General features: G+C 39.9%; 2 protein-coding genes across 4 annotated transcripts; both read left to right on the top strand.

The window, feature by feature from the left end:
• The first annotated feature begins 1,783 nt into the window (after positions 1-1,783).
• LOC131311313 (probable arabinosyltransferase ARAD1) lies at positions 1,784-10,481 on the top strand. 3 transcript variants are annotated; one of them, XM_058338717.1, is made up of 4 exons: positions 1,784-2,551; positions 7,513-7,623; positions 8,542-8,637; positions 9,422-10,481. In XM_058338717.1, the coding sequence occupies exons 1-4, from the start codon at positions 2,012-2,014 to the stop codon at positions 9,845-9,847; spliced, it is 1,173 nt and encodes a 390-aa protein (XP_058194700.1). In that variant the 5' UTR covers positions 1,784-2,011; the 3' UTR covers positions 9,848-10,481. The 3 variants fall into 3 exon arrangements, with proteins under 3 accessions (XP_058194700.1, XP_058194698.1, XP_058194699.1); XM_058338715.1 differs by having other exon boundaries at positions 1,794-2,551; positions 7,513-7,809; XM_058338716.1 differs by lacking the exon at positions 1,784-2,551 and adding an exon at positions 4,749-5,381 and having other exon boundaries at positions 7,513-7,809.
• Positions 10,482-11,595: 1,114 nt separating this feature from the next.
• Positions 11,596-13,575, top strand: LOC131311032 (UPF0481 protein At3g47200-like). Its single transcript, XM_058338347.1, has 2 exons — positions 11,596-12,218; positions 12,725-13,575. Exons 1-2 carry the CDS (start codon positions 11,637-11,639, stop codon positions 13,487-13,489), a joined length of 1,347 nt encoding a protein of 448 aa, XP_058194330.1. The 5' UTR covers positions 11,596-11,636; the 3' UTR covers positions 13,490-13,575.
• The last annotated feature ends 5,097 nt before the right edge of the window (positions 13,576-18,672 follow it).

The raw sequence follows: 18,672 nt of genomic DNA, 5'->3' as shown, positions 1-18,672 counted from the left end.
GTGATTTCTATATTTTATTATTTCGACGTGGTTGTGACATCTTCCTTCCTCTCTGCAAGTCATAGTGGCTTCATTCGAAGTGGACCCTTCATCTACTTTCGACATGTATAGGAGTTCTTGTTGATTCCTCATTTCCTTTTAGTTCGAGACTTTTTGAAGGAGGTTGCTAATGTTTTGTCAAGAGTTGTTGGTGGAGGCTCTTGCTTGGTGGGTGATGGGAAAGTAACGTTTATCCTTATTTGCTTTTGGTATGTTATCTTAATGATGAAATTTTTGTTGAACTCTCATGTATTTTATACTGTTTTTATATAAAGGATGTTCTCATTTTGTCATAAAAAATTGAACTGGGTTATCATCATCTGTCAAATGAACAAAGCTATTCGAGTTTGAGCTCGTGTTTCAGTCGTTAAAAGCTTACTCAAGATTGATTTGTTACACAAACAAATTAAGCTTGCACATTATATGAAAGCTCGTTAAGATTTCAAACCAAGCTAGCTCAAGCAAGCTACCATTCGGCTCGTTCGGCTTACGATACGGAGTATGAAAAATGCAAGCTCTTCAAGATCGGCTCGTGTTTAGCTTGATTAAAGCACATTTGAGACCGGCTCGTTTGCCTAGTTTCTCACCCCTAAAATTAATCTAGATTAATGTACAAATTAAGACTAATTTTTTTGGCAACCTTTATATAGTATATATACTTTTGAGAGGTCAATAAGACAAATTTGAGAAAAGATAAAAACATAGGAGTAGTATTATTTGTCTTCCTGTATAGAAGTGTTTTGTCAACGCTCATACAAAAATTGTATGTTAATGCACAATACTCCACTGTGTCGCGGAATATTAGTCTGATGCAATAACGTATCATACAGGACCAAGTCATGTTTTTTTTGGGAATGCATGATGTCCCAGGTCAACTTGCGCGCATCTCGAATTAATCCTTACAGTCCTTCCCATAGCTGTTTCAAACGCTTATGCGTGGGGGTGAGATGGCTCCAAGAGTTGCGTGTAAGGAGAATCAAACCCGAAACCTTAGATCATATTCGATTTGGGTATCTAGATCTAAATTTTTCTCTCTGCGCATGGTTCCCAATAAATTTCTCTTCGATTTTTACTTTCATTTTTCTATCTACCTCTCTCCACTCATTACTCCAAAAATTTTCCTCAAAACCCAAAATGAACACAACCTAAATTCCAAATTAAAACCACCCAGCCAACCCCTCGGAATCAAGTCATGTTAGTTACACCTACATAAATTTTAAACTATATAATAGTAATGTTTTCGATGATGTCACATAGTTTGAAAAAACCAAGCATGCCAAACACATTGAAGATTTGGATAATCTTACGTACATAATGTAACAAGAGAATTGACCACAAATTTAAGCAGGTTTTTTTACCCATTGGTGCATTTTTAATTAGATCACCGACGAATTTTTAAGCTTAATTGTATTTTAAAACAAATTCACCAATCGGAACGAAGAGCTAAGGTACTTACATTATAACAAAAACAAATATAGAATCATAAATATTAGTAACACGAGAATCTTTATCAAATTTTCAATTTTGGCTTGTTGGTATAATTTCGTTATTTGGAATGTGACAATTTAACGATCCAAAAAGATAAAATGAGGGTGACAATTTGGTTAATGGCTTTAGGAATATATTTGCGTGAGGCAGCTCTCAACCTCTTGATTTGACTAAAAAGTATATAAATCCAACGGCACGTAATCCTTTCCTTATCATTCAATCTTCTTTCACCCTTTTCATTCATTATTATCTCACAATTCCTTTCTTTGTCTCCTACTCCTTTTTGGTTTTTTGCGTAATGAAAAGTGTGTCGGGTCAGTTTGCGTCCACGCGCATTTTTCTCATATTTACTATCAAATGAGATAGTCTCAAGAATCACCTGAGACCTTGTGCGAGAGTAAATCCTTAACTAACTATCCAGCCAATATTTTTGGATTCTTGTCTCCGAATCTTTTCTTTTGCAGGGAAAAAAAAAAACAGGTACATGGCACTAATGTATGTGTATCAATGTAGGGAGAGAAGCAAAGAATGTCCAGAGAAGAGAGAGAGAAAAATGAAAGTACTTGGAAAAACAATGTTCTCCCTCCTATCCATCGTGATCCTCACCCTCACCTACTCCATCTTCATCGAAACGGTTGACCTCAGGTCGCATTTCTTCCCACTCTTAAACGTCACTTCTGAACCCTGCTGCACCGACTCTCCGCTCAAGGTCTACATGTACGATCTCCCCCGCCGGTTTAACGTCGGAATGTTAAGTCTCCGGAGATCCAATGAGACTCCAATGACGTGGCGGGATCTGCCGACGTGGCCGAGGAATTTAGGGCTAGGGAAGCAGCACAGTGTGGAGTACTGGATGATGGCCTCATTGTTGAGTGAAGGGGAGAACCCGACCCGAGAGGCAATTAGGGTTTTGGACCCAAATTTGGCCGACGTGTTCTTTGTGCCGTTTTTTTCGTCGTTGAGTTTTAATAAGTATGGGCGTGACATGACCAATCCGGCTACTGAGATTGATCGCCAATTACAGGTGCGTGTGCATTTTGCGTAAAAAAGTGAGGTAAAATTTAGGGTGTCGGTTTTGATTTTTTGGAAACTAAAGTGTGAAAGAGCCTCAAAATTGACGATCACATGCATCAAAATGAGGTGAAATAGTACCTAGATGCCCTTTGGTGTGTGCATGTGCAAACCCTTGCAAAAGATGAAAAAAAGAGAAAAATCTTGTATATGTGATGTAAAAGTAGAAAAAAAGGGGAGAAAGAAATTTGGGGTTAGAAGTTTTTTTTCTTCCTTCTTGGCAGTTTCTTTAGATAATTGAAGGAGTAGTTTGGAAAAAACCAGTGTGAGTCAATCTCAAAATTGAGGTTAACACCACAAGGGGTGTTCAATTCCCTGTACAAAAGTAAAAGATATAAAATGCATACATAGTATATGCAAAGTCACTTATATGCAAGCATGAGTGAAAGCATGTAAGTGCCTCTCGAAAACATAACAAATTACAGTATTCAAATTTGCGAGAGCAAGTATAATGAGCAGGAGCCTCGAGCGAGGATTGAGCTGGAGCGGAGCGAGAGTAAATGTCATATCTCTACTCAAACACTTCTTACAAGACCTCTCTCATGAGTCTAGGTTCTCTACTTCTCTCACTGCCTCACCACACTCTCAGCTCAACAGTACACTTCGCCTCTACACAATACACATCCATTATCTATATATACGAAGAGAACATGGGGTTAGCTCAAAGCCTTCATTGTAGCATTTGCATCAGTCTCTCTGCATTTTGGACCAATTTATATCTTAAAAAGTCACATTATTATTTTAGCTACTCACTTTCGAAATGTCTACTACATCAGGCTCTCTATATTAAAACTATTCCACAAAAAATATTGTTTCTTTATTTTTTTTTAAAAACACCAAACCGAACCCCTCTCTCTATCTTTACTCTTTGGGGAGGTACCTGGACAAACCCATGTCTAGGTTCATTTGAATCCGAGAAGGAACGAAGCATTAGTTCACAAACCCATGTCCAGGTTCGTTTTTAACTTGTTAAAGAAAGAAAAATAGTTCACAAACTTACATCACAATTGATTCGATTAGAGATACAACTTAAAATTAAAGTCACAATACAGAAATATTGATCCCAACGAGTTTGCCCGGTGGTCAAGGCCTTAGAAATTTGCACTTTCAGAAAGGCTCAAGTTGAAACCTCTTAACTGTAATCAACTTTTTTGGAATCGGTTCATATAGAGTTTCACTCTGACTTTAATTAGGACCCTGTTATTAAAGGTTGATATTGTCTTTAAAAAAAAATTAATTAAAGTGCACATAGAGACTGACCTAATTACTTAAAATTACAGTAATAGAAAAAACCCAAGAGAATTTATTTATTTCGCAATTTGGTTCGGTGGGGTAGTAACAATATTTGGATTGTGACATCTCTTGTCTTGGTTATAAAGTTTGGGGAATTGGGGTGTTGTAGAGGGCCTCCCGCTCTACACCGTCCGTTGCTAGAAAATGAATGCGATAGTGACACAAGATTGGATTATAGATAATGAATGCCAAAGTCAATGAGAAAATGTAGAGCACCTCCGTTCCGCTTACTCGGCAATCGATTGTTCGGATTGAATTTAAGTGCATGCAAATCTAAATCATTTATCACTCGATTAAAATTCAAACCGTCAATTGTCGAGATGAACATCCGAATCGGTCGCTCAAGACGGTATAGAACGGAGTTGCTCTACAGGCTACAGCACCCTGAGATCATTCTTTGATCAGAAAGTCTGTCCATACAGATATTACATACATAGATTGTGCACAGATTTTTTTTGAGACCCACCACAGTCTCATATAAACACTCCGAGCCGTTCATTGAATGTCAAACACTTTTTCAAGAGTTTCTGTGAAAAATTAGCTTAATAAGATACTTATAGGTGCTCGATCCAATTATTTAATTTTTTATTTTCTTGAAATCTTAATGAAAAGTTAGATGATTAGGTCAAGAACTTATAGGTATTAGATTGAGTTGATTTTTCATAAAGATCATTGAAAAAATGTTTTACATTTAATGAACGGCTCAGATCATTTGTGTGGGACTCTTGATGGACCCGATAAAAAAAAATCTGTGCGTGGGTAGACTGGGTTCTTCTTTGATTGACCGAAAAAGTATAAAAATCCAACGGCACAAAATCGGTTCCTTATCATCCAATCTTCTGTCACTTACGCATTCATGAACAATTCCTTTACTCGTCCGGTTGTCCCCTCCCCTACCCTCCCATTCACCACAATCAAACAAGAAAGACAGTTCAGACAATACAGACATGTCCATACACCCACGCACAGGACTACAGGAGAGAGAGTAAAAAAAAAACCCTAGAGAGAGAGCAATGAAACTGCTCGGAAAAACAGTCCTCTCTCTCATCGCCGTCCTCATCCTCACCCTCACCTACGCCGTCTTCATCGGCACCCTCGACGTCCGCTCCCACTTCTACCCCCTCCTCAACATCACCGCCAGTGCGCCCTGCCGCCGCACCGAATCCCCCCTCCGCGTCTACATGTACGACCTCCCCAGGCGGTTCAACGTGGGCATGCTGGATCGCCGGAGCTCCGACGAGACTCCGGTGACGGCGCGGACTCTTCCGGCGTGGCCGGGGAGGTCCGGTCTGAGGAAGCAGCACAGCGCCGAGTACTGGATGACGGCGTCGCTGCTGTGCGAGGGGGAGGACCCGACCCGCGAGGCGATAAGGGTTTTGGATCCGGACTCGGCCGACGTGTTCTTCGTGCCGTTTTTCTCGTCGTTGAGTTTTAATACCCACGGGCATAACATGACCGATCCGGCTACCGAAATCGATCGCCAATTGCAGGTATACACTTGTGCGATTTGAATTTTGAACTAGTTAAGCTTAGTGGCGTCATCCATTCGGGCCCTCCGCTCCCTTTCCCAATCCTTGCTTAGTGCTCGCGGTCTCAGTCCTCGAATTTTAGTAATCTCGGATATTTTTAGAAGACCATATCACGCTTGCGTTAACGCATGCGCACGCGTATTAATTTAGGACGGCAAACGAGCCGAGTTGAGCTTTGTTGTGTTTGAGCTTGGATCGTTTAATAAACGAGCCAAAAACTTGAGCTTGATCTTGGCTGAGCCAAGCCCTTAACGAGCCGAGCCTGATTCATTTACTAAACCAGCCGAACCTACTTTTTTGAGCCGAGCTTTGGAGTGTTAAAGCTCGCCTTGTTTACTAAACGGGCCCAAAGCTCGAGCTCGGCTTGATTACTAAACGATTCGAGCCAAGCCCAAACTATTCGAGCCTCGAGTAGCTCGGTTCGTTTGCAGCTGTACGTATTATGTGACTTAGGAACTACTTATTGTTTTGTTGCCTTAGAGAATCTCCAGCCATTATAATGCTTTTAGCCTTTTAGTCTAAGTTGCTCAGATTTAAGTAAAAGGTTCCTTTGATATGAAGGTAAGAATACTATAACGAGCAAACTTAATCTGATATAGGTTGAAGTCAAGGATTCAAGTGAATTTTTAGGAATCTTAGGATTACCAAGATATTGATCAAAACAGGGTAAGGGCTGGCGATGGTCTAACTACTCACTTGCCTTTTTGGTTGATAGAATTTTGTGGTGCAAAGGGTTTGAACTGTGAATTGGAATATCTATTGTGTTAATAGCACACATAAGTTCTGCTTTTTAGAAATAAATTTTGTTCTCTATTGCTCAAGAACCGAGAGCCGTCCAGGGAGCTATATAGTATATACTGTTTAGGTTGCTGTAAAGTGAATCTGTTTTGTTTTGATCTTCCCTGGGCATGAATACAAATCCAAATTTAGATAGTAATTTATCCAAATTTTGTACTGGTATCTGACAAAGTACATCAATTTTGTCTGCTAAATTCATGGTCTAACTGTTATGAATTGGGCTTAGAGTACGTCTAGGATTTGAGGCTTTAGCTGCTTATTAGACATTAGGCAGGTGACGAAATTGGATTTCGGTGAGGTATTTTGTGTGGACTGGGTCTTGACTCCTGATGATGAAACTTATGCAGTTTGAAATTGTTAAAGTCTAAAGAAGACATCTGATTGGACTCTTGGAAATTGGGTTGCAATGAGAAAGCTAAGCTATGCCTTCTTTACTTTGTTTAAGCACGCTCTGAACACCCTTCTTCTACACTTGCTCTATAACTCTCTTTCAGACTTGGTAGAACCATCTTATTTTCATATTCAGCCCTATAATGAAATTCACAAAAATTAGAATGGAAGGAGTACAATAATGCGGCATGCTAAAAAGGGAATTCTAGGCATTTATTGCTGGCACTGAGACATCTTTTAGAGGGGCTTACTAGTAGGAATAAGGACTTGATTTTACACTAAACTCCTGTTCTTTATACATTTTACCTGATTAATGGCCACTTCTTGTTGTCTATAACTAGTAGGAGAATTGTTAATGAAGGGGTCATATCATCTCGCAGTTAGCCTTGTTTAAACTAATCAGTTACATGATGTGCTCCTATTCTCGGACCATCACAGAAACGCAATGTTCAGTTTGAATTAGTGCTTTGATGTATCAACTCAAAGCAAAGAGGTGTTTTTTTTTTTTAACTGTTTGATAGCTTGTTATCAGATTTCTAATTGCCTAATGCAGCCCTTTGCAATGAGCCTTTCTGCTGGATTAGATGGCTACCTTTCAAAGTGTAATTATTTGAGAAAAAACTTGTTTGTTTCATGACTATGGGATCGTCGAGTTGCTTTCTGCTGCTTATTTTATGTTTTAACTACTTTCTCTGTCTTTTTGTTATACAATCCAAAACTTTTGATCCACTTCAGGATCTCCTTTTATTAACGATTTATTAAATGCAGGTTATTGTCTTTTTGAATGTTCTCAGCACCACTTTGGCCACATTACCATGATAATGAATCATGTGCCACTCCCTCTGCCCCTGTTTCTCCAACTTGTATCCCTACAAAGTCTGAGAATGGGTGATTCTTTTTTCAGGTTGATGTGCTTAAATTTCTGAGGGATTCCAATTATTGGCAGAGGTCAGCCGGCCGAGACCATGTAATTCCCATGAATCATCCAAATGCTTTCAGATATCTTCGGGAGGAGGTGAACGCATCTATTCTCATTGTTGCAGATTTTGGCCGCTACCCTAAAATCATGGCAAATTTGAACAAAGATGTGGTGGCCCCATACGTGCATGTTGTGGATTCATTTACTGATGATGACCCTCCAGATCCATATGGGTCTCGTTCTACACTTCTTTTCTTCAAGGGGACGACTGTGAGGAAAGATGTAAGTTGGTTTTCAGGGTTGAAATATCTCTCTTACAATGTTCTAAATGGCCCTTGGCGCTAGTAGGGCGGAGACCCACCTCCAAGCGCCAAGCCGCCTAGGCACTGCCAAGCAATTCGGCGTTTTTTTTTTTTTTTTAACAAACCATTATCCAATCAAACTATATTCTATGTATCCATAATACAAGTTGAAAGTTCTACATAACCATAATGCAAAGTTTAATGTACAAACCCAAATGAAATTAAGTAGTAGCAACTAGCAAATAAATTGAATGAGACAATAAGTAGAAATAAACGAAATCGGAGATCCCTAATGCCAAGTTAAAAGTTCATCTCATTTCTTTAACTCTTCTCCTCCATACCCTTCCAAAACTTGATCTACATTAGTTTAATACTATACATTTTAGGCCGCCAAAGGCCTCCAAAGACGTCGATGATGCCGCCAAGACCGCCAAGGCCGCCGCCAAACACTGCCAAACCTCCCTGGGAGCCAAATCGCCGAGACCGCCATGGCCGCCTAGGCGGCCGCCAAGACCGCCAAGGCCGCCTAGGCGGCCGCCAAACACCGCCAAACCTCCCTGGGCGCCAAATCAAACGCCAAGGGGTATTGGCGTGGTGGCAGGGTACCTCCAAGCGCCTAGGCGGCCTCGGCGGCCGCCATTTAGAACAGAGCTCTCTTATTCTCAGGACTGGTGGAGCTAAAATATCTCTCTTATTCTCTGGACTGTTGCAGGAAGGAAAAGTTCGCGCTAAACTGGCAAAGATATTAGTCGGTTACGAGGATGTCCACTATGAAAACAGCCATGCAACGGGAGAAAGCATAAAAGCGGTATGATTTATAGTTGTATGAATGAGCTGAGAATGCTATTTTTTTTGTCTGGCTTCGAAAGTGCACTTCACTTAGAACCAGAGTCTGTTGGTAAGGACATTACTAGCGACTCCTCTGCCTGATCAACTTTCTTGTTGGTGGGTTTTTACTCATCAATATTCTTTTTGCATCACAATGTGCTTGCCTATTTGCTTTCATTTTAGAGTAGTTTAAGGTTTTCAGAGGGGAATGGCCCCTGCCTCCCCTTGTGTGGTTTTTTTTTTTTGAACTGTGCCTCCCCTTGTGCTTGGCCACTGGTAGTTAGTCACTATGAAAAGGCTTGTTTGTGAACTGGTCAAATTGTAAAGAGCACTGTCTTTGAATCCAGTGCTGTCTCTTCCCCTTCATTGCATTCTGGCTTAAATTACACATCCCCAGTATTTTGAAGGTCAATCATTTATCTATTGCATTCTGCACGACTCGTACTGGAATTCTGTTGTTTGGTGTGCGCGACAGAGTGATATTTCCTATTGTTAGGTTGCCTCTGTGAGTCCCCTCAGGCTATGTTTGATACGTCCAACTAATAATAAGTGGATATGCGATACCCTAGGATGAGTATGGGATTACTATTGCCAAATCTTCGATGGATATGTAATTTGTCCACTAATATTACACTCAAGCTGAAAATGTGGTTCCCACGGTTTTCTTACCAAATCCCACTTGAAAATGAGTCAATCAAACATGCCCTTTTAGTATTGTAGTTACCTTATGTTCTCTCATTTTCTCTCTCTTTTGTTATTCACAGTCCACAGAAGGGATGCGTTTATCAAAGTTCTGTCTGCATCCTGCCGGAGATACCCCTTCCTCTTGCCGTCTGTTTGATGCTATTGTGAGCCACTGTGTTCCTGTCATTGTGAGTGACCAAATTGAGCTCCCCTATGAGGACGAATTAGACTACACCCAGTTCTCAGTTTTCTTCTCTGTCAAGGAGGCATTAGAACCAGGTTACCTGGTTACGCAGCTCCGGCAGTTTCCGAAAGAGAGATGGCTGGAAATGTGGAGACGGCTGAAAAGCATCTCCCATCACTTTGAATTCCAGTATCCTCCAAAAAAAGAAGATGGTGTGAATATGATCTGGAGACAGGTAAAGCACAAGGTTCCTGCTGCCAAACTTGCTGTACATAGAAGCCAGAGGTTGAAAGTACCAGATTGGTGGCGCCGAAGGAGATAGCAGGGGAGCCTTCCTTTTTCGATACTACACGCCATTATTATTCATTGGGAAGACTTACGCAATCGAGTAGTTTCTCAACAATTCTTTTGGTCGTCCAATGTACAGACCTGCTCTTTTTGTCAGTGTATTTGGGCAAGGAGTGTTCCATGCCATCTGTGTTCAATGTTAGGTCAGTTAGAACTGGTTCTCCGGTTACTTGGGTTGCTTTATACAATCAGTGAAAACAGATCCATCTTGTCCTCGTGGAGTTGGAAACTGCTACCGCCAGGGGTATATGCTTCCAGGTTGAGCCAAAACAAGTGCTGGTAATACAGTTTCCGCAGCTGATGATTCTTCTTGGTATGGAGGTGGCCATTTTTCAACTTCTTTGTGAATATTACTGAGTAATTGTTGCTCTCGGATACTAGAAATTTGTCATTTCCCACTCCTTGAAGTATCCCACCTTGAATACGTACATGTGATCGGTTCTGTTTACTTAACCAATTTGAGTTGTCGATGTAAACTGAAAATAGGGGATTGTGCTTCCTAGGTTGCCCCCACTCTTTTTTTGGCGGTCTAACTCCTACAGCTGAAAGCCAATACTCCTATTTCTCAAAGGCAAAGTTTATCTATCTTAAATTTCTCTGACTTGCTGTGTGTTGGTTGCAATAACCTCTATATGTCTTTACATCGGGGTTTTTATGTCGTCTGGTTATTAGAGCTTATTCGGAAGGTTCCATGGAGTTGGGTGTTGTGTCCAGAAGCTCATGCATGCGCCCAGAAAAAAACACATGCACAGAATTGACGTGATTTGACATTTGCGTAAATTGTCGGATGAGTGTGTGCACAAAAAATTTGCTCTAAGGCCAGCAAGGTTGTATGGCACAGAGTATTGGGCTGCTAAGAAATAACATGTGAGTCAGATGAGTGTAGTCGGAATAAGAATGTTATGATGGATGTGTAGTCAGACTTAGCGAGATTGAATTAGAAACGAAAACATTCGTGGAACAGCAAGAGTAACACCATTAGAAACTAAGATGAGAGAACAAAGACTAAAGTGGTTTGGTCATGTCTATTGTGACGCAGTAATTAGAATGAGTGATATAATTACGGTAGATGATAGCACCAAGGGGAAAGGTAGACCGAAATTGACTTTAAAAGCAGTAGTGCGCAAAGATCTAAGCTTATTGAATATTACGGAACACAATGCCATCGACAGAACTCAATGAAAAATACGGATTTATGTAACCGATCCTAATTGATTAAGACATTAATTGTGCGTGCTACTAGCAAATCTCGTTGTAAATTGTTGGGAATAAACATCTGGATTCAGAGAAAGGCGCAGGACGAATTCTTTCGAATCCTTTACTTGAATGTCAAGGGAGAGAGAAAGAAACTAATAAAAAATCATTTTTTTAACTGTACGAATAAAAAAAAATCATTAATCCTCCAACTTTTGGTCTGTGCAAGAAACGAACAAAAAAAATCATTTTTTTAAAAATAAACAACCGTTTTTTGTCGGTTTAGAATATATGCTTTGTATTTTGGGCTCATTTTTAAAAATAAACAACCGTTTTAAACAGATGCAAATCCCTTGCTTGAATGTTTAGCGAGAGAGAAAGAAACAACAAAAAGGGGAAAAAAAAATGCTGAAGTAATGTGTCTTTTACTGGTCGGAAAAGGAATTAGTTGAGATGAGCGTAAGCTGATCCGGATATTCGGTTATCAAAAAAAAAGAGTGTCTTTTACTGTTTTACTAGCTTGAACTATTTATAGGGTGGATTGGAGTACTGGAGTGGTTAAGGAGGAAATGGGAGAAAGACTTAATAATTGGGCGATGCAATTAGAAGATGAATTGAAGCTAATGACAACAACCGAAACTGCAGAAATGCAGCAATGGAACAAGCAATCCATATACAAAGTCCCGAAAGGCGTCACGGTTTTGAACAGTTACGCCTACAAGCCTCAGTTCGTCTCGTTCGGGCCTTACCATCACATGGAGTCCCACTTGGAGCAGATGGAGAAGCACAAACGCCGCGCTCTCCTCCATTTTCTAAAGAGGTCCCGAAAGCCTCTTGCATACTACAACGCGGCTCTGGCCGAAGTCGCTCAAAGCCTGAAAGACTCCTACGAGTCACTCGATCCTCGTTGGGAAGCTGACACCGAGCGGTTCTTGGTGCTGATGATTCTTGATGGCTGTTTTATGCTCGAAGTCCTACGTACCTCAACGCTGGAGATGGATGATTATTCTGTAAATGATCCGATCTTTAGCAAGCACGGGAAGCTCCACGTTGTGCCTTATATCAGACGTGACATGATGATGCTTGAAAATCAACTCCCCATGCTTCTTCTCACCACGCTTGTTGCTGTTGAAAAGGAGGAGGGAACTGAGGTGATCATGATCATCTCATATATCTTTTTCCCTTCATTTTGTTCGTTTTTAATTTGATCGATCGATCTCCTTCTTCTGAAGTTTCACATTGCACAAGGAACAACACCTCGGTTGCAAAATTTTAATACACTACGGAAAACCGACTCAGCCCAATATGGGTAAGACGTTTACGAAATTTTATCAAATTGAGTTAATTTTTTACAGAAATGCTAAACAAACTATTTTAAACAAAATGAGCTGTTCGGATCTTTTTTTTTAGAATTCAAGACGGGTCTGAAGTGTGTATGTACCTATAGCGGCTAGCACTCATTTTTTCTTAATTACCACAAAATTTTCTCTACAAGAATTAAAACTCGCGCCTTATTGATCATCAATTCGCACTAAATTACTTTTGATTTTGTTTTTATGAACTTTTGTTAGTTTTTTTTTTTTATCTGCAAAAGTAATTAATATTTTATTAATAGGGAAAGGGGAAGGAGATTGCGATCAACGGTTGGAAGGAGGAGATTGCAATCAAAGATCATGAGGAATTTGTGAACAAGCTCATTCGGGAATTCTGCTTCCCCAACCCCTGGTTCCCACTCGACTCCAGCATTGGCAAATGCTTGCACTTACTCGACGTGTACAGGTCAAGTCTCCTTATGGAAGACACCCGCGAGAGAATTGCCTTTCTATTCAAGAGGAGGAGGAGCACGGGAGGAGCTGGCAATTACGAGGTCATCCGGTCTGCGATGGAGCTCAGCGATGCCGGAATCCGATTCAAGAAAAGCAGGAGCGCAAGCCTGAATGACATCTCCTTTACAGGCGCCGGGGTGCTGAGTCTCCCGCCCATAGTGTTGGACGACACTACCGAGTTTACGTTTCTCAACCTCATTGCTTTCGAGCGGTTCCATGTTGAGGCGGGGAACGAGGTCACCTCCTATATCTTCTTCATGAGCAAAATCATCCAAGGGGCCGAGGACGTTAGCCTCTTGCACGCCGCAGGGATCATCAAGAATGCCATCGGCAGCGACAAAGGCGTGCTCAAGCTCTTTGATTCCCTCTCTAGGGATGTAACGCTTGACCCGGACAGCAGCCTGTATGAGTTGCATGGGAAGGTGAATAGGTACTGGAAGGAGCGGCGAGTGCGTGTGTATCTCATGAAGAACTATTTTAGGAACCCTTGGGCGATTCTCTCGCTCATAGCTGCTGTTTTCCTTTTCTTCTTCACGCTGGCACAAACGGCATACACCATTCTATCGCATCACGATCCGACCAAGAATCCTAGATGATCCGTCCCCTCCATCCCCAAAATAAGGCCAGTTAGTTTGATCGCTTGCAAAATAAGGCCAGTTAATTGCCAGAGATATATGCTTGCCCATGTTCTGGTCTAAAAGCCTCCTTGTTCTAGAGCCTTTCAATAAGACAGAAGTCAAAATTCTAGGGTTTTGTTTTGGGTTTCTTGGGCTTAGGCCTTTAGGTGTTATGGGTTTTTTTCCTTTTGAGTGTTTGGGTTTTGTTCTCATTTGACTGTATTTTATTGGGAAAATGACAGCCAATGACGTGTTTTGATAATTAATACCCGCCAAAGACATGCTGAAAACATTTGTTAATATTGCAAATGTCAATGGCGATTAATTATTAAAACACGTACGTCCTGAGCCGTCATTTTTCCAATTTTCAACATTTGGTTGAAATTCTCTTTTCCTTTTCACCTTTAATAAAACGTTACTTTTGGCCTTAAAAAATGAGAGGCTAGAAGTCGTGGTACACGCAATGTGTGTGCAAAAGTTTACGTTATGCATATCCTGAACTGATGTACTTAAAATCGTGATTGTAACCTACATCGCAATGTCACGTGCATTTGAGGAATTAATTTTTTTTTTTAATTATACATGTTTATCTTTTACAGTATTTTTCTCCCTAATCACTGTTGAGAAACGGCGGAATTAGCGCACCAGTGCCGAGATTCAACAGAAATAACTCACAATCCCAAAGCAATAAGCCATAAAAATGCGATGAAAGAAAATAGAAGAGAACACAAAAAAATTACGTGATTCGACAAAATTATGCCTACTCCACGGGAGAGAACCGGTTCTTCACTATGAGAGAATAACTTGTACAAGAAAACACTCGGGCAAAATCGCATAACCCGACCCCTTGTACACCCACTTTCACCCAATCCGAAGAACAGATTACAAAAGATTATACGTACCCACCCTTTCTTTCTCTCACACAAGTACACTGGACTTGTACACTATTTCTTTTCCTTGTACCCATAATGACCACGGGCAAAGCCTTTAAAAAAGGAATATGGAAGCTTCTGGTTCCCTTGGAATATAGAAGGTCTCATTTGCAAATAAATATTCCCATGTGGCTTCAAGAAGTAGTTCGGTGGAGATTAATAGCGGCTGCAGCTACAGAAATTGGATGAGCTCACAGTGCACTGAAGACTTCCAAACTGGGGGTTGGTGCTGTGCTGTCCCGGCTGATCGAGATTTGTTCCGATCTCACTCCAATGATCGGAAACGTTTATTTTGGAGAGCTCGTTGAGTAGGACTAATATTCAAAAACCATATCCAGCCGTTGGTCAGGCCAGAGGCTCCTCTCCATTTGTGCCTTGCCTTTATAATCTGTTGTATATATAGCTCTTGTATATTGTTGTTTATATATGTGAGTTGAGTAAAAAAAACTAGGGGATTTTCATAAAGTTAAAGTTTCCATGAAATTCTAGGCATGCCATTCTTCTCACATAAATCAACTAATTAAAATATCATTTAGTAGAAATAATTTGACAATTATCATTAACAGGAGGACTAGCAGCTATTAGTCTAGAAGTGTAAAAAACATACCACGCTTTCCGTTCAATCTAGGGGACCTTTTGGCCAAATTATCCACGCAAAAATCAAGTTAATAGGATATTGATATTCTCCCTATTGAATAGTAGCTTTTATCATAAGAAAATAAACGATCAACAAAAAGACAATAAATGGAATTCGACGAGCTGCTATCGTTTTCCAGGTAAAGCTTATTTTTCCGCATGGGTCGAGCATGGGCTTGCCAGATTCCAAAAGATATTAGGGCTTTGTTGGTTTTCCCTTTTGAACTTTCTTTTTTAAATTAGGCTGGCCTCAAGCCCATGTAAGAGCAAGTTTATCAGTGAAGATAAAAAAACTTTTTTTTTTAATATCTATTTTAGCTTGTCAAAATAAGAAAATTGCTTTGCACCAGAGTAGCTAAACACAAAGGTAAAATAGCTCTAGGTGGTTTGGCTCTCTATTAATACATTGAAACTATTTATGGGTTATCTTATTAAACAATAATTATTTCTCTCTCTTCCTCTCTCTCCCTCTCTCCAATAGAGCTCTAGTACCGGATGAATAGTAAATTTTTATAGTATTTTATAAGAATAGAGATGGTAATAGAGAGGATTGGTGTAGGGTTGAGAGAAATTTGAGTAGGTAAAATGAAAAAAGTGGACTGTTGAGTAGCTAAAATTTATTGGTGTACGCTCTAATTCGGTGAGCCAAACTTTTTTTTCCTTGCCAAATTAAGGGAAAATGACGGCCAAGGACGTGTTTTGATAATTAATACCCGTTAAGGACATTTTCAGTATTAACAAATGTTATTAGCATGTCATTGGCGAGTATTAATTATCAAAACACGTCAGGAACAGTCATTTTCTCCCAAATTAATGATAGAATGTTAGGATTATTTGTTAGCGATAACAACGGAAGTCGAACGCTTCATCTATTAGAACTCGAACTCAAAACCTCTTCCTCGGAAGATAAAGTGACGAGTCAAACAACACTAGGTCCCTAATCCCTAGTGCTCTAATTGGGGGAACGAAATTCGTATCTTGTAGTATTTGCGTTGAAAGCAATGTTAAACTGGTGTGAATTTTGTAGAGCCAATGATACTCTTAAACCAAAAGTAATGATAAAGCCGCTTTATTAAAGCATAATGCATGTCGTTTTTTTTTGGCCAATCGGTAGGAGATAGAGACGGAACTAAGATTTCATAAACAAGGAGGTTGAACTGTGAAGAGTAAGCAAAGTACCACCACTCTGTAGACAAGTAAGTAGGTTATGCTCAAAATGATTAAGCTCCATTACTAAAAATGTTATTCGAACTTCCCAGTTCTTGAAAATACTTCTTAATTGATTGTGTGAACTTGAAGTACTCATATCAGAATTAAAAAAAAAAATGAAACTACGTAGGGGCCTTAGCCCCCTATAGCCCATATGTAGTTCCGTCTCTGGTAGGAGAGATCATTACGTGTATGAATTACAACGTACAAATCACGGGACACTACATTTATTATGTGAAAGTCCACGAGATAACAAAGTCTAACAATTGAACCAACAGGATAAATAAGCACATCATCTTCAATCCCCATTAAGCGAAGAAATAATCCCAACAAATACAAATGAAAAAATACTCACACGCAGGTGGAAAGACTCAAACTTCTGATCTCTTAGTGAGATACAAGAGTCCTGACCAACTGAACTAGCTCCGGTTCATTTAATGCATCTCATTTGCCACTCCTTAAAAGTATCCCACCTTTTTTTGTTTTATCCGAAAACAGTGCCCTCAAGGCTAAAGAGTATCCCACCTTGAATACGTACATGTGATCGGTTCTGTTTACTAAACCAATTTGAGTTGTTGATGTAAATTGAAAAATAGGGGATTGCGCTTCCTTGGTTGCCCGGTTTATTTATTTATTTTTGCGGTCTCACTCCTACCGTCCTACGGCTAAAAGCCAATACTCCTATTTCTGAAGGCAAAGTTTATCTATCTTAATTTCTCAGACTTGCTGTGTAGGTTGCAATAACCTCTATGTGTCTTTACGTCGGGGGTTTTATGTCGTCTGGTTGTTAACAGCTTATTCAGATAGTTCTATGTTGTGTCCAAAAGCTCATACAGGCGCCAAAAAAAAAAAAAAAAAAAACACAAACATGGATTTTCGTTATTCAACATATGTGTAAATCATCGGATAGTTAATTTCAATGTGTGGAGGAGAGAGGATCAGAGAACAATGGTTCACCGTAACGACCTGTCTCCGTCTAGTACAATGTTGTCCATGTTGGCCGCTCGCTAGCTAGTGCCGGCTCTGAGCTAATGCTCGAGGTTCTTTATGCCTTTGAAAATTTGTACTCCCTCCGTCCCACTTTGTTGTGCCCTTATTCATTTTTGAGATGTCCCAAAATGATGTGCTTATTTCAAAACTTTACAATTAGAGGACCCGTTTTATTTTGATACTGTCTTCCCATTCTCGTATCGACTTCTCTCTCATCTCCACTGATGGTAGTCTGACTCACCCTCTGCAGACGCCTTTGTTAGTAAAAAGCCCGAAATCATAAGCAGAATGTTGTTGTGTTTGATCATTCCAAATTAAGCTGGAACGAACTTCAACTATTTGTTTGATGTCGTACTTACGATGACTCTAATCTTACTTTGTAGTAGTACTATGTAACAATTCAGTTACACTCTATTTCAGGTTTTCTTTTTATTCGATCTCAACTTCAACAAAGGAAAGTAAAATGAAACTGGAAATCGATCAAGGAATTTCTTCGATCTTAATCATTTTTTTGGGTAACCATATTCGATTTTCTCCAAATTAAATCTGAATTGTTCACTCTATGGGACCTTTTGATTAGATTATCTTTCTTTTTTTTAATCGGCCAAGGATAATCAAGTTGATAAGATATTGATAGTTCTTTGATTGGATCTCTTTTACCTTAAAAGAGATAATGATTGACAAAAAAACAATAAATTAATTCAACGAGTGGCTAGCTTTGTCCAAGTAAGCTTATTTTGTGCATGCTCGAGCTTGGGCTTGGCCGGATCACAAAACACACACATGCATGCGTGTGGGCATATATGTGTGAGCTTCACCTGTCTTGCGAGTGTGGGAATGGAACAAGTCTCCTGCCCAATTTTTCTTTGCTCCAATCCAATCCAGTATTGAACCTTTGTGGGTTTTTCTTTGGTTCAAAACAATGATCGGAATTGTTTATTTTGTAGAACATGTCAAGTCTAACACATTAGTTTAATCGAACATTGATTGGTACGGGGATAAAACATATTTGCACGAGAAAAACATCAACAAACACATACAACCTACCTATACAGTGTATTTGGACCCCAAAAAATATGTGAGCAACCCGACTATGAGCTCAGTTTTTTTTGTGCCCAAAAAATTTGCATGCACAGACATTTTTTGATATATGAGTGCGTGCACAAAAAATTTGCTCCAAGGCTAGCAAGGTTGTATGGGACAGAGTATCGGGCTGCTAAGAAACAACATGTGAGTTAGATGAGTGTAGTCGGAATAAGAATGTTATGATGGATGTGTGGTCAGACTTAGCGAGATTGAATTAGAAACGAAAACATACGTGGAACAACAGAAGTAGCACTATTAGAAGCTAAGATGAGAGAACAAAAACTAATGTGGTTTGGTTATGTCTATTGT

This window comes from Rhododendron vialii, chromosome 12a, assembly GCF_030253575.1.
Source record: "Rhododendron vialii isolate Sample 1 chromosome 12a, ASM3025357v1".
Classification (NCBI taxonomy): domain Eukaryota; kingdom Viridiplantae; phylum Streptophyta; class Magnoliopsida; order Ericales; family Ericaceae; genus Rhododendron; species Rhododendron vialii.
The sequence above is the reverse complement of the archived record's forward strand: the minus strand, read 5'-3'. Positions and strand labels throughout refer to the sequence as shown.

What these genes read in the sequence shown, in the direction of transcription:
- LOC131311313 (XM_058338715.1), top strand. Translation starts at nt 2,012, where the DNA reads ATGGCACTAATGTATGTGTATCAATGTAGGGAGAGAAGCAAAGAATGT. An exon ending in AGATTGATCGCCAATTACAG is followed by an intron (nt 2,552 to 7,512) that starts GTGCGTGTGCAT and finishes TTCTTTTTTCAG; the next exon opens with GTTGATGTGCTTAAATTTCT. An exon ending in GGACGACTGTGAGGAAAGAT is followed by an intron (nt 7,810 to 8,541) that starts GTAAGTTGGTTT and finishes GGACTGTTGCAG; the next exon opens with GAAGGAAAAGTTCGCGCTAA.
- LOC131311032 (XM_058338347.1), top strand. Translation starts at nt 11,637, where the DNA reads ATGGGAGAAAGACTTAATAATTGGGCGATGCAATTAGAAGATGAATTG. An exon ending in AAAAGGAGGAGGGAACTGAG is followed by an intron (nt 12,219 to 12,724) that starts GTGATCATGATC and finishes TGGAAGGAGGAG; the next exon opens with ATTGCAATCAAAGATCATGA.